This window comes from Mus musculus, chromosome 6, assembly GCF_000001635.26.
Source record: "Mus musculus strain C57BL/6J chromosome 6, GRCm38.p6 C57BL/6J".
Taxonomy (NCBI): domain Eukaryota; kingdom Metazoa; phylum Chordata; class Mammalia; order Rodentia; family Muridae; genus Mus; species Mus musculus.
The window spans coordinates 119,713,246-119,728,029 of NC_000072.6; the positions used below are offsets into that span (position 1 = coordinate 119,713,246).

At 40.0% G+C, this 14,784-nt stretch overlaps 1 protein-coding gene across 20 annotated transcripts in view; it reads right to left on the reverse strand.

Annotated features, from left to right (window-relative positions):
• Erc1 (ELKS/RAB6-interacting/CAST family member 1) overlaps nucleotides 1-14,784 on the reverse strand; it is a 277,389-nt gene that overhangs the window by 142,450 nt on the left and 120,155 nt on the right. For 13 of the 20 annotated variants that reach the window (XR_003956153.1, XR_003956152.1, XM_006505373.4 and 10 more), the window contains 2 exons: nucleotides 8,928-9,063; nucleotides 435-566 (listed from right to left, as the gene is read on the reverse strand). Coding sequence is in view for 14 of the 20 variants with exons in the window: in XM_006505373.4 (XP_006505436.1) it covers nucleotides 435-566; nucleotides 8,928-9,063 (268 nt within the window). In the remaining 6 variants the exon portion in view is untranslated. The remainder of the gene's footprint in view (nucleotides 1-434; nucleotides 567-8,927; nucleotides 9,064-14,784) is intronic. The other 7 variants (XR_003956155.1, NR_155458.1, NR_104484.1 and 4 more) reach the window with 1 other exon arrangement.

Consider the following 14,784-nt stretch of genomic DNA (forward strand, 5'->3'; position numbering starts at 1 on the left):
TGCCACCGCACCTATACACATGCTGATCAGAGCTGCTATCACCTCTACAACTGCAAAGGCTCCTTGAAAAATGATATAAAATAAAGTATTTTCTAATTGAGACATGTTTATGTTCTCATTCACATCCAAGCTGGGGTTTTGCAGTCATGTAAAGAACATACATGTTGCATGTTTTGTCAGTCACACTTCACTAGCTTTTACTACATGAATATATATGAAGCATTCCTAAATGATTACTGCAGAGACCTCACGTTACCATGAGCCGATCCTTGCACAGTTATATTTTAGTCACTCTGAAAGTCTAACCATTACCACTTGATGAAGTAGTTCTGCAGCAGCAGTTCTGAAGCAGTTCTAACAGTCACCTGAAACTGCACTGGCTTTACCTTGTGTTTACCCAGCAGCATTGCTAGTAGCTACATAAAATCGCAGACCTGTTTCTCAGCATTGGTCCTGGCTGATTCCTCTTGTGCCAGCACCATTTCACGCTCTGCAGTTATCTGTACACTTTCTCTCAGTGCTTCTTCCAGCTCTTCAATCCTGTCATCCTTCTTACGGAGACTGTCCTGGAAAACGATGAAGACCCGGTGAAGTAGGTTACTCAGTTACCTCAAGGAGTGCCTACCCATCAAGGAAGAGCTATCATTAAACATCCTTCTATTCAGAAGCAAACTGAGGCCAGAAAGATTCCTCCATAGAGTAAAGAATTAAACAAGGGAAGAAGAGAAATAAAGGAAGCTGAAGTCTGTTATTAAGAGCATAGGATAAAGTTAGTGAAGCGAGGCAGACATGATGGGTTTGCTCTCTGCAACAGAGAGAAGGAAGTGCTGGTGTTAGATGGCATAAGCAATAAGAGGTTAACTATTTAAAAATACAAAGCTATTTTTAAAACCTACCACTTAAACTGGGCTGAAAGCCAGCTCTGATGGAGTCTGTACTTAGAGTCAATACCACAAGACTATCTCCCTTTGAAAGTCACAACTAGATGACAGACTCGAGCTTCATAAAGACAATTTCTGAAACATTTCTTTTCAAAAAGGAACATGCTTACTAACATTTGAATAAAGTGAGACTTTGCCTTCTCCTGAAAAAACTAGAAACACACACATATGTATACATATACCTATGAATACCACTGGTTTGAATATGAATGAGCAATTTAGTTAAGCAAGTAATACACTCTAGTAGGAGTTTGTAATGTTACTTTTCATCTATGTAGCAAAACTCTTATTAGTCTTAAGGATCTCAAGGACAGTATAGCAGTAGGAAAGATAAAAGAAAAAGCCAAGAATGGAACCATGGATTTCTCAGACTATTCTAAGCATTTTCTTTTTGATTTATTAAGGGGATGGGGGAATGCAAACCAAAGGATTTGGAACACAGTACTATATTTGATACTTGAGTTTTGTATTCAAATATGAAAATGAGTAACAAGGTTGCCTATATGTTGATACAAAGAAGAATAAAAGCAAGCCCTTATCTCTTAGTATCTGTTAACTCAAATGAACTAAAGAACTGAAGCTAAAACCAGGCATGGTAACTCCTACCTACACAACAGCACTCGTAAGGCTGAGGCAGGAGGTTGTCCATGAGATCAAGGCCATCTTGAACTACAGTGTGAGACACAGTCTCAAAAAAGACGAGAGAGGAAGAAAGAAGAAGAAAACAAAACTAAGAAACTGGGGGCAGGGGGTGTTTCATGACAGTGGGTTGGGGATAGTGGGGTTTGGGTTCTGCTTTTAAAAATAAAACCAAAAAGTGATGGCAACAGAAACAAAATCAAACAACTGTGATTACCTCAGATAATAACATTCTTGGCTTTACAGCAAATAATCAAAATAACAAAGCAACACTTACAGAAGAGAGTAAATTTTCCCAACTATATATCTGACAAGGGTTAATACTCGAAAATGAGAACTAAACAGCAAGAAAAAGATCCAACTCGTTCATAAAAAGGACAGGAGATGCATAGATACCTTAAAAGAACACATAAAAATGACACATAATTTTGAAAACAAACTCTTCAATGTTACAAGTCATTGATGAAATGTAATTAGAAACCACAAAGATATATTTCAGTCCTTTTGGATCACTATAAAAGACAGGAAGTGAGTACTCATGAGGATGCAGGCAGGGACTCTTTCTCATTCACTATGGCAGACAGGATGGAGCTTCCTCAAAATACTAACACTCAACTACTGCATGAGTCAGCAGTTCCACTCCTGGACATTGAAATGAAAGGATATTGGTGGGCTGCAGGAACATCTACCTGACCAGTCTTACGACAGCACCACATGACGGCTCATGGCTAAACAACAGTCAGGACCAGAATCAGCCTAAGTGTCTATCAATAGATGAATGGATGAGGAAATAGTCTATCTTCCAGCCAGTGAGATGACTCAACCAGCAAAGCTAGATGCTTTGAGTTCAATTCCCTAGAACTTGCATGAAGAATGAACAAGCTGTCTCTACAAAGTTGTCCTCTGCCTTCCATACAAGCACATGGCATATCACGGTATTTCCCCTTATCATACAGACATGTACAAAAACAACAATAATTTTAAAAAGAAAAAGGTTCTCCATGCCATCCGTACTCAGATTGTATGACTTTCTATCTTTCTATCTTCTTCTTCTCTATCTCCCTGGTCCAGGCAATTGCCAAAATTTATGGCTTACCTGATAGGGAGATTTTTAAAACATTAATAATAAAATCATCTTTAAGTTCAATAGTTTTTTTTTTAATGTGCTGTATATACACACCAGGAATACTACCAAACAGGGAGCGGGGGTCGGGGGGAAGGAGGGAGGGAGAGGGAGGGAGAGGGAGGGAGGGAGAGAGAGAGAGTTAGTTTTGTTTTCCATTATGACGATAACCCCAGAGGACATCAAGTTAACTGAAATGAGCTAAGTACATGACGCTAAACTGAGCATATGGAATGTAAAAAGTTGATGTCATAGAATCAGAATGGAAGAGAAACAGTTTCCTTGTTTTGCTTTAATGTAAGGTAGCTAACCCAGCAAGGCTATTCCTGAACCTTGTCTTTCCTCTTTGGGTGGATAGCTAATCATGTCAGACTGAAGTCAGGAAGCCAGCAGTGCGTTGAGACACAGTAACCACCTACATCAGGAAGAAAGGACATGAAGTAGTCTGTGTTGTCAGCCCAGTTTGGATTCTTGGACACACCTTTTGCAAAAAATATATCCTTGCTAAAATACACTTGCTTTGTGTATTCTTTTATGGGACACCAAGATTACTGCTAAGAATTGGGGGCTTTTCTGGGAGTTCAAACCCAACTGGAATGTGTTCAGATTCCCTCCCTAAGGAGAGACATGGCCCTTTCCAACTGCAGTGGCTTCCAGGGTTTCTGGTGAAATACATTTTTTTCTATCAGCAATTACCCCAGTATGGAAGGTTTCTCCACAATACAGCAAAGGGTCCAAATGTGTAAAGACCACTGTAACCAGGCCCATGTGCGAACAGGCCAAGGGTAAGAAATGCTATGAGGGACAGCATCCTCTAGTCAGGCAAGTCATTCTGGATGCTGAAACTTGTAATGCATGAAAGGCAGTGAGGCCAGGATGTGAAATCATCTAGAAAGAGGAATGGGAAGCAGGGCTTCATGAGGCAGTAAGGAGAGAGAGGTACAGAGAGCCTCAAACAACAACAACAACAACAACAACAACAACAACAACAAAAGACAAGGGATTCTCTCAGACAGAAGCAAACCAAATTCTTCTGGTCAGCAAGCAGCTTTCTAACTCTGTTCAATATTCTCCTCTCTATCCTAAGTGAAGATGGGTTGATCAATGCTAAATAAGTTAGTAAGTAATGAATACAGACAGACAGACGGACAGACAGACAGACAGACAGACAGACAGACATAAATGTCACAAAACTTAGGTTAAATGCCCTGTCTTCTCTCCCAAGCAGCTCCTCTTCTAACTGGGTCAAAATGCCACAGATAGCTATTAACATTTTAAATTAAGAACAAGTTGGTTTCTTATGGTTTAAAATTCTAGCTACTGAGAGTCACAGACCCTGCTGACCTCAACCCACACCATGATCAAGTGGGACAAAATGGCCCATGGATTCCTTTTGTGGCACAACTTGAGCACAGGAACTGAGCAGAAGTCAAACAGGTTTCAGATGACATTGCTTGGCATCCACTGCTAGGATTTGCGTGATAGGGTAATGGACTCATCGTTCTTATTTTGAAACCAAGGAATAATTTCCTATTTTGTTGCCTTGTTATTTTGGACCTACATGGTAACCTAACTCAGGTGACTTTAAGGTAAAAGGGGTGACTATCCTTATTTAATCTATGAAATGAATAAATCCCATAATGGCTATGCATATTTAATCTATAAGATAATGAATCCCATAGGGACTTGTTCCCTGATGAGGGTTGGGCTAATTTTATTATGTAGTAGAGTTTACCATAACAAAAAAGTAACCATGTGGTTGGTTGTCATCTTGGCTAACAACCCCATCAAGATGGATGGAACCATGTGATGTAGCTACCATCTTGGCTAATGATGTTATTAAAATGTAGACAGTCACATGACATGGTACCATCTTGGTTATTGATATCATGAACATGGCAAAGGCCACATGAATTCACCGGCATCTTGGTTAATGTAACCACATTTCATAAACCCAAACAGTGATAGCTATAAAACTTCCCAGTGCTAGTGAGCCTCTATTTTATATGAAATTAAGAGAAAACACCAGGCCTCCATGCTGTTTTGTTTGTTTGTTTGTTTTGTTTTGTTTTAATTTTGACACATCGTTTTACATGATTTATTTACAGATTTCTAGAGGGCACTTCAGGGTTTTCCCAACATGTACTCCCAACACTACCAGGTATCAATGGTAGCTGACACTTTTAAATGGCTAGACTCCAAAAGCTCAGATATAATTTGCTTCAGCCTAGAGCTGAGTGTTTGGAAAGCACAGGTACCAAGGGAAACCAAAGGAATAGATTTCCAGGTGCGAGGCAAGCTCCTGTCAGCGGGCACCTACAAGAGCTGGAGGCAAAGAGCAAGTGCTTGGCTTGGGAAGGAGGCTTGAGATGTAGGATGTTCTGTCTTAACGCCTGCTCTTTCTGCATGATATCTACATGTTTTTCTACAAGTGAAATAGAGTATTCTTCTCCTTCTCAAGACTCCTCTATTCCAGAACTGTGGCCTGCTTTTATTTCTGTCCTCCCAAGACCTAGGTACCCTGACTTTTGTTTTCACTTTTCCCTATAATGACTCAGGGAGGCAAGGAAAGGAAGGACAGGACAGGCTGGTGCCCTTCCCGTGCCTTTAGGTTTTACTGTTTTCTATGTTTTCCACTCTTTACATTAAAGACTAAATGTGGTGAGTTATAAGGTGAGTTTCCTATCATGGCTGCCTAACAGACAGCCCTCTTTACAAACAGAAACTCATCCTGAGCACTAGGAAGGCTGACCCCTACCTGAGAAGTATGATGGAGATTTACAGATTATAAATTTGAGGAAAGGTCAAAGGAATCACTTAAGGAGTATTAAAGCTTTGAACCACAAATAACCAGAAATCTCCCTGCACTGTATAACCATTATACTATCCTAAAACTTGATCTCTTGTTAGGAGGGAGAGTCCTTCTTAAGTTTTTCAGGCTTAGTCTGCATTTGCATGCAGACTCAAACAACCATGGGTCCAGGCTTCCAAGCAGTTGATCATACCAAATCCAGTCAGGGAGGATCTCAGGTAAGTAAAGACTGTAAAGTGTCCCGACAGCCTGCTCTTCCATCACCGCTGCTGAATGCCACTCACTTACCCAAGATCCTATCAAAGTTAAGGTATCTAATCGTGGTTGTCAACTTGACTAGGGCTGGAATCCTACAATCCAAACGGCTGGATATGCCTGGAGGATTTCTTGATTGAATCGTTTGAGCTGGGAAGCCTGACCCTAAGCCTGGGTTACACCATCATAAAGAAGAAAGTGCTGGCTTTTTCTTACTTGCCTTCCTCTCACTGGCAAGTTCATCTATCCCATTGCTGAAATATTCCCATGTTAATATTAGATCCTACTTCTTTAGGATTCTACTGAGATGAGCTGAGATATCTAACTTCAAGAAGTGAAACCCTTGGACTTTCTGTCAGGAGATGCCACTGATGAATTAGCCAGACCACGGCCTGCCTGTAATACATTTGATTTTTAAGATCATTTTCAAAATTCACTTCCAGATTTCTCTACTATCCTCCCACATCTAACTCTTTTGCTGTCTTCACTGGGCTATCTCACAAACACTATAACTGTTGAAAATGGACTTGTTCTTTTTCCCAGGCTATCTCAAATAACTATCATTATCAGGCTCTGTCATCTTATTTATTACCATTATATATTCAAATATCTAGGCCAAGATCCTAGGACTAACCCATCTGCGTGCCCATTCCTTCCATGTACATTGTTTGTACTCACTGTCATTCCCACTCTTACGCCACAGGCACTAGAATGAGCTCCTGAAAGGAGCAATCTGCTCTGTCTTCTACGCAGACGGTCAAACTCCATCCACCACCACAGAAGCAGCCATAGATGCACTCGATACTGTACACATTGATTACACTCATTTGTTTTACTCTAATGCTGTCAAAATGCAAACTGGATCTGTCATCCTTTCACTGTAAACCCACTGTGGTCACTAAAGTCCTTAGTGATCTGACCCTCTCCTGCACACTCTACCTTACCTACTACAGGTTGGACGGGCGGCTTTCACCCTGAGAACAACCCTTACTAAACCCATTCCCTCCACTCTTTACATTTACGTTGCTGTTCTGCTTTAATGTAGGGCTGACTTTTCTAGGGGCACTTCCTAGACTTGGTGTCCAACCACAGAGTGCCCTGTTTGCTTTCATGCATTGCTGCCTTTGCTTCCTTCCCTACTGCTGTAATAAAATATCTAACAGAAGCAGCATGAAGGAGAAAGAATTCATCTTGGCTCATAGTTTGAGCTACAATGTAGTCAAGGTTCAGAGAGGGGCAAAGAAGTCAAGGCAGCAGAAAGTGGAAGCAGACGGTCAAACTCCATCCACAATCACAGAAGCAGCAATAGATGCATGCCAGTGCTCAGCTCATGTTCCCCATCTTACAGCCCCCGCCCAGCAAATGCCCCTCCCACAGTTAAGTACAACCGAAGAGGAAATACAGCAACAAATATTCTAATTAAAACTGTATTCTGGATTTATTTTACTCGGGATTATTGGTAGTAAGAGTAAAAGAAATTCCCCCAAATGAGTATTTTCCATCCATCATATTCACATTTTGAAAAGGGAGAAGTAAAAGAAAAGGAAAAAACTGCCACTATGAAGTGAGAGAAATTGATAAGGTACATTTTCAAAAGCTGGTATAACTGAGTGAAAAAATTTTCTAAGAACTGTAAGCAGTAAATGAAGAATGAATGAAGAGCAAGAAAAAAAGGATACCCACTGAACAACTTATGTCTAGAATAAAGTCACTCACTGTAAAGCCTATATTTCCTCCTCCACATCTCTACAGTGAAAACTCTGTGATTACCAACTGTACAGCACACACTGCACCGTACCTAAGGAAAGCTGAGAGGTCAGAACAGCAAGGTGGCAGCAGCTTAGCTGCCTTCAAGGGGACATAGCAAATGCTGAGCATTCTCTAAGATCCAAGCCTTCTTTCTAAAGTATTATGCCCATGAGAAACAGGCCATGCTACAGAAAATAGGCGATGACACATTACAATCACTGCTGAGTCAGTCAGGGAGCTGGGGCATTGTAGTACTTTAGTGCCTCTGCATTCAACTCCCCAACTGCTTTAGGCCTAAGTTAAATACTAAGAATCTAATTGGCACTTATCACACTATAGCTGCTACTATTATGATAAGACCAAGTTTAATTAAGGTGTGAATAATTACGCTCTTGTGCTCTCCCAGAGGAGATGGGGTTGACTGTCAGCACCCCCATGGCAGCTCACAACCATCTGTAACTCAAGCTGTGTGCAATGTCATGCTCTCTCTGACCGCCACACTCATACATGCAGGCAAAACACCCATATGCAGAACATCAAAAGATAAATTAAAAAGGGGGTGCACACCTTTAAAAAACAGAAAGAGGCCGGGCGTGGTGGCGCACACCTTTAATCCTAGCACTTGGGAGGCAGAGGCAGGTAGATTTCTGAGTTGGAGGCCAGCCTGGTCTACAGAGTGAGTTCCAGGACAGCCAGGGCTATACAGAGAAACCCTGTCTCGAGAAAAAAACAAAAAACCAAAAAACAGAAAGAGGGGACTGGAGTGATGGTTCTGTGATTAAGAGCACTGGCTGCTCTTCCAAAGGACCTATGTTCAATTCTCAGCACCAACATGGTAGCTCACAGCTATATGTAACTCCAGTATCAGGAGGTTTGACACCCTCTGAGGGCACCAGGCATATAAAAGTAGTACATATACATGCAGGCAAAGGACCTATACATGTGAAATAATAATAATAATAATAATAATAATAATTTACTGTTATAAAATAATAATTTTTAAACTTTAAAAAAAAAATAGGAGGAAAAAACAAAGTCGGGGGTCGAGGGAGACAGACCCACACAAACCAAAACTGCCAACGCACTTTAATGAATAGATCTGCCAGACAGTTGTGCAAACAATCCTGAAGCTTTACTGTAACACACTCATTGTCTGACATTGAACTTACCAATTAAGTGTGATCAACTTGAAGCAAGATGACTCCTATGCTGAAGTATCCTCACATAGCTGTAGAATAAAACTTGCCTTTTCTATGTAAAAGCCATTCCTTTTTTGCTTACCAGGGAGTCTAAGGGGAAGGCAGCAAGCAGGGTTAGAGAGAGAAAGAGGAGGATACAGAGGCAGAGCAAACAGCAGATAATGGAGGACCAGCTCTTGGCGTGCACTCCTTCAGCCCTGGGCTCTGACCTGCAGTTGCTGAGAGCTGTCGCTGAGACTGTCCTCCCTTCTGCGGGCCTCCTCCAGCATCTGGGCACTCTTCTTCTTCTCCACCTGTTCCTTGTGTTTCAGATTTGCTACCTTCTTATTCTGGTCTTTCACTTGCCTGTTGATGGAAAAGGAAGACAAAGCTTTTCATGTGTGCACAGGAGGTGTGTTTACTGACATGCTTGCCTGTGACAAGGAGCATCTGAATAGCAACAAGATGCTCCTGATGCAAACTCTTTTCAAAAACTCCAACTTTTTCCTGTCCAAGGTACCAAGCTGTACATAATAATAATGCTGCAGTTTTCTAATGGAAATGTATTCTAGCACACACAATGAAATTGTCGAATAAAAGAAAGGCGCAGGAGGGGGTGAAACACAGAAGCAGTTTCTTGACATCAATATACTGAAATATTAGTTGACTGATTAAGATATGATCTTGGAACACCATCACAATCATATGCTTATTAAATACTTCAAATACTCGTGTGGATGACAATAACGACAGAAGCAGCTAGGAACTTAGGAGAACAAACAGAATACTCTATTTTTGCAGCTCTGTATTATCTTGATACGCTGTCACTCTATCCTTCACTGTGAGTAGTCTAAAATATATTAAATTCGATTTTATGTTTAAAGTGGCCTTCCTGTTGTGAAGAATGCTATTCATGCTTACAATCTCAGTATTTGCAAGGGTTAGGAAGGACAGCTGGGATTTTAAGGACAGCCTACGCTACATAATGAGTTCTAGGCCAGTCTTAATGTACAGAATATGATGTTTTCAAACAAATAAAAATGAAAATTCTTTTGTTACATGTCTCCTACACATACATAGATGACTCCATTAGCTTCACATTTTCTAATGTTATAAGATTTTTAAGTACTTACTTTCAATGTGTTGTCTAAGACTCAGAGTTATCAGTGAAAACAGCATGGGTTATTTTAATCCCTCAATTTCTTCTATAATATCAAACAACGCCTAGAATCTTTTACTCCATTCTCAAAGTAATGGGCAACTTTTTTGCTATGGCAAACAATGCTACTCAGTACAAAGTGACAGAACTATGAAAGAGTTTGTCCAAAGGATAGGTCCAGGTCACATAGCACGTCTTTAACAATTTCTCTCATAGGAATGCCTGGTCATCTGTCACATGTCACCACATCAACTAACACTTAGCGTTATATACACAGTGTCTCAAGTGTAGGACTTTTTTATAGGGTAGGCTGGAAAGCTGACATGAAACCCAGGGTCCTGCATACATGCTCAGGTAAGCTTCTACCACTGCTCTACATCCTCAGGCCAGCCAGTTCAAGTTCTAAAAGGCAGCCTCTTGGTTATTAGGTTGAACCGCCCTTCATATAGTTTCTGGCTTTTCCTCTTTCCACCACTATCAGTCACCTAAACATATTTCTTCCATTGGTTAGGACACCTTTGTTTTATCTTGTTGTTGTATGTATGCATGTTTAATTTATTCTTCTCTCATATATTACATCCAGACCACAGTTTTCCCTCTTTCCTCTAAATCCCCACACCCCCACCTCCTTTTCCTCAAGATTTACTGCCCCCTTTCCCTTTTGGAAGGGGCAGGTCTCCCAGGGATATCGACCAAACACAGTATATCAAGCTGCACTAAGACTAGGCACACCCCTTACATTAAAGGTGGACAAGGAAACCTAGCAGAAGGAAATGGGTCCCAAAAACAGGCCCAAGAGTTATACAATGCCCCGTTCCCATGGTTAGGAGTCACACAAACTCATCAAGCTACACAACTATAACATATGCAAAGTGCCTAGGTCAGACCTACATGGACTTCTCTGTGAACCCCTATGAGCCCTTGTAGGAGATTCTGTGGACTTTCTTGTGGTGTCCTTGACACACATGTCTCCTACAATCCTTCCTCTCCCTCTTACACAAGATTCTGAGAGCTCTGACTAGTGTTTGGCTGTGGGTTTCTGCATCTGTTCCCATTAGTTGCTGGGTGAAGCCTTTCAAGGGTCTCTCTCTGTCTCTGTCTCTGTGACTCTGTCTGTCTGTCTCTCTCTCTCTCTCTCTGTAATGACAGATCTCTTAAATGTTGTCTAAATATTTTCCCCCAACATATGAGCTATTTCATTAATTGCTTTATATTGCACCTGTATTTAGCCACCACTGGATCATAATAGACCACATACAAAGATCTTACATTTACAGTCAATTAGTTCTGACGATGGGGCTAGGAACACGCTGTGAGGAAAGACTAGTTTCTTCAATGGACAGTGCTGAAAAATTGGATCTACTTGAAGAACAATGGGCTTGAGCCCATATTTTCACACCATATATAAAATTAACCCAAGCCATATTAAAGATTTAAATATGAAGCCAAAAATTAAGAGAATGAAACATAAAGAAAGGAATTCCGTAACAATAAGCAGTACCTTCTTTTGTTTCAAAATACTCCCTACAAAGCAAAGAGATTCTCTCAAACTAAAAAACTGGTCCATGTCAAATAATAGAGTTAAGAGAATCTTATAGACAGAAAGGCAGAAAATATTTGCAAACCAGAAAACAAGCCGGATAAGGAGTTAATATACAATTTAGTGAAAAACAGTTCATTTCACTAAGAGAAAAAAAGTAAAGAATGGGGAAAGGATATCGGACGATTGCATACACGTGCTAGCTTCATGGAGGCTGAAGTCTAAAAATGATGTGAGTACAAGACCAGTCCAAACAATATACAAAAGCAACCAACTTAAAGAAGGTGGGGTTGGAGGTTGGAGGTGTGTGGTAAAATGAACAAAAGACTTAACATTTTATAGAAAATGCAGCTGGGCAGCGGTGGCACACACCTTTAGTCCAAGCACTTCAGAAGCAGGCAGATTTCTGAGTTCGAGCCCAGCCTGGTCTACATAGTGAATTCCAGGATAGCCAGGGCTACACAGAGAAACCCTGTCTTGAAAAACCAAAAAAAAAAAAAAAAAAAAAAAAAAAACCACCAATTTTTATATGGGGAAAATGTTCTATAGACAAAGGAATAACTGTATCTACGTAGGAAAACACATTCAACATTATAAAAAATGCAAATCAAGCCTACAAGTAGCACCTCTTATAATATATCATCTCTTGTAATGGCTATAATAAAAAAACAACAGATAGCAAGTGTTGGCGAGGATGTGGACAAAACAGAATCCTGGTACTGAAGTAACCACTATGGAAATTTTTTTGGCAGATCCTCAAAAAACCTAAAAACAGTACCACATGAGCAGCCTAGAGGCTGAGATGAAAGAACAGGTCACAAGCTTGAGACCAATCTGGCTTACATAGTGAATCTCAGGACAGTTTCTACTCTATAGTAAGACCCTGAACCAGTATATCCTTTAAGAACTGTGCGGGCCTGCCATCCAGCTGAGCAGGAAGGATCCCAAGTCAGAGCCTGCCTGACAACAGAGTGGGTTCAAGGTCAGCAAGGACAACTTAGTGAGACTCTGCCTCAAAATAAAAAGTAGGCCTACCTATCAGCATGCATCATGGGGAGGAGAGAGCTTACAGAGCCACCCCCTTTGGGAAGCTCTGCGCGTGAGGAGGTAACGTCTGCTGAGGGAGAGGAGTCAAGAGGAAACGCTGCACGAAAGGCACTGACAACAAGATAAAAGGTGTCCTGTGGTAGAATTCACACCACTGAAAAGACAACGCTTCACTTTGTCATATGAGGTATTTACAGGTATCTGCCACAGACAACACAATAAAAACATCACCATCAAAGGAAATAAAGATAACATTTACATTTGATTTTCCAACTTCATAATTTTGTTTTAGCATCTCCAAAATATAGTAGTCTACCAATTAATAACAACAACGAGATTGGAGACTTCACATTAGAAAAGTCAAAGAAACTAAGAATAGTTCAGTTTTTATGAGTGGTACAGCTTATTTTCAAAACTCTTCTTAGACTTTTCACATATTATATACATAAATTCCTCTCACTTTTTATCTGAGTTATTCCAGATGGCGCGGGCAGCTAGTGATGTCTGTAGCAAGACCTAGTTATTGAAGGCATTGTGACACACAAAATAAGGAACCCACTTAAGACCACTAGATTAGTTTTTGGTTAAAGGCATAATTACAGGCCGAATGTCTGATCCAATCGAAGCTACGCTACTTTTCAGCACTTTTTAAAATCATAATTATATCTTAAAGTAAAAGAAAATAAATTTACTCCTTACAACACAGAACTAGGTCACAGTTTTCAATTTCAGAACAAGATTTAAGAAATCCATTGCTCATAATCTAACCTACCCTATACCTCATTTATGTATGTTTTAAAAAATACTTACATTCTGATTTTCAAAATACTTGCTATAACATTCATATGACTTTATTAACTCAAAAAGGTGTTAAAAAGTTCTTGCAACACAGAGAATGTGCCCAAACATGACTGTTCATGCACACACAAGGAAGATGTCAAAAGATCGGGTGTCTGCTTTTGTCTTTATGAGTCTTTTTCTTGATTGTCTAAACAAATGATTTTTAACTTCTTTCTAACTATAAGCTAGTTACATCTTAATGGTCGGATGCAGTCCACATCTCCACATGGTTCCCTATTTTCATTCTCAGTACCCTTTGTTTTAGTTTGCGTCCATTGCTGTTGCATTCTAAAGACTAAGAATAAGCATTACCTGACATCTCTCTCCACTGACCTTTCCCGCCTTGGCTTGTATGCACGGTGAGAGTGAGCATGGGCGTATGTAAACACAGCGTATCCCAAAGTAACGACAACCGAGGAGAGCCCATGGAGTTTTCTGCCTCACTAAACACCCTTTTCACTTACTTTCTTAGTATGGTACATAAAACCCAACTTCACAATATGTTAGCGAAATAGAAGGCATTTAATTGAATAGATATGTAGAAATATATATTATGAAACGTAAGAACTGTGGAATATTTTCATTCTTTTTTCCCCCCTACAAACTAAACAGTAAATAATTTTGCTTAAATCTTAGCATACAAGAAAATCCAAACATGTTAGAAAATCCATAATGTACTAGGAAAAAAAGAATTCCAATAGTTTTGTAAGAATTTTTTTAAAACTCGGACTTCAGTTATACTTGGATTAACCTGAGTTAAATTTAGGTAAATGCATATCTTTTATCATTTTTCAAGCAGAAAAGAAGTGAGTGTGACTAATATGATATCCTTTATTAAAAGTCACAACTGATCATTTCTCAGGATGACAATAAACAGTGAGATAATCACTGACAGACATAACTCTGCACTATCACATGATGGGAGCAAACAGAAGCCTAAGAAGGTCAAACACAAAGAGATGAAGGAAATACATGTTTATTCTCCATGATCCCTGGGACCAAAGAATTTATAAGATGCCAATTTCCCACACTGTGGCTGTGCCCTATGTTTGCTATTATTGCCCCAACTCCCTACCTCTTAAAACCAAAACTTAACTGGGTCCTTTTATTAAGCCATAACTACTGTTGGCCTCCTAACTACCATACCAGTAAAAATCTCCTTGTGCATTTGTCTCTGCGTTAGGGTGATCTATGTACATGCCCTTACCTAACCTGTTGACCGTGGTTTCTGAGAACCAGCAAGATGGCCTAGCAGATACAGATGTTTGCCACCAGGCTGCTAAAGCCCTTACACACACACACACACACACACACACACACAAAGTAAATAAAATGGTTTTTAGAAGAAAATGCCTTCCTAGAGTCTAAAGCCAAAATTGGATATACTGACATAATTCCGGCCACAGATTTTGTAGTACTGAATCTGAATCTCCGGAAATCAATACATATAGCATGTAGACTTACATGATTATTTCAGTTGGTGCAGAAAACAATCTTTATA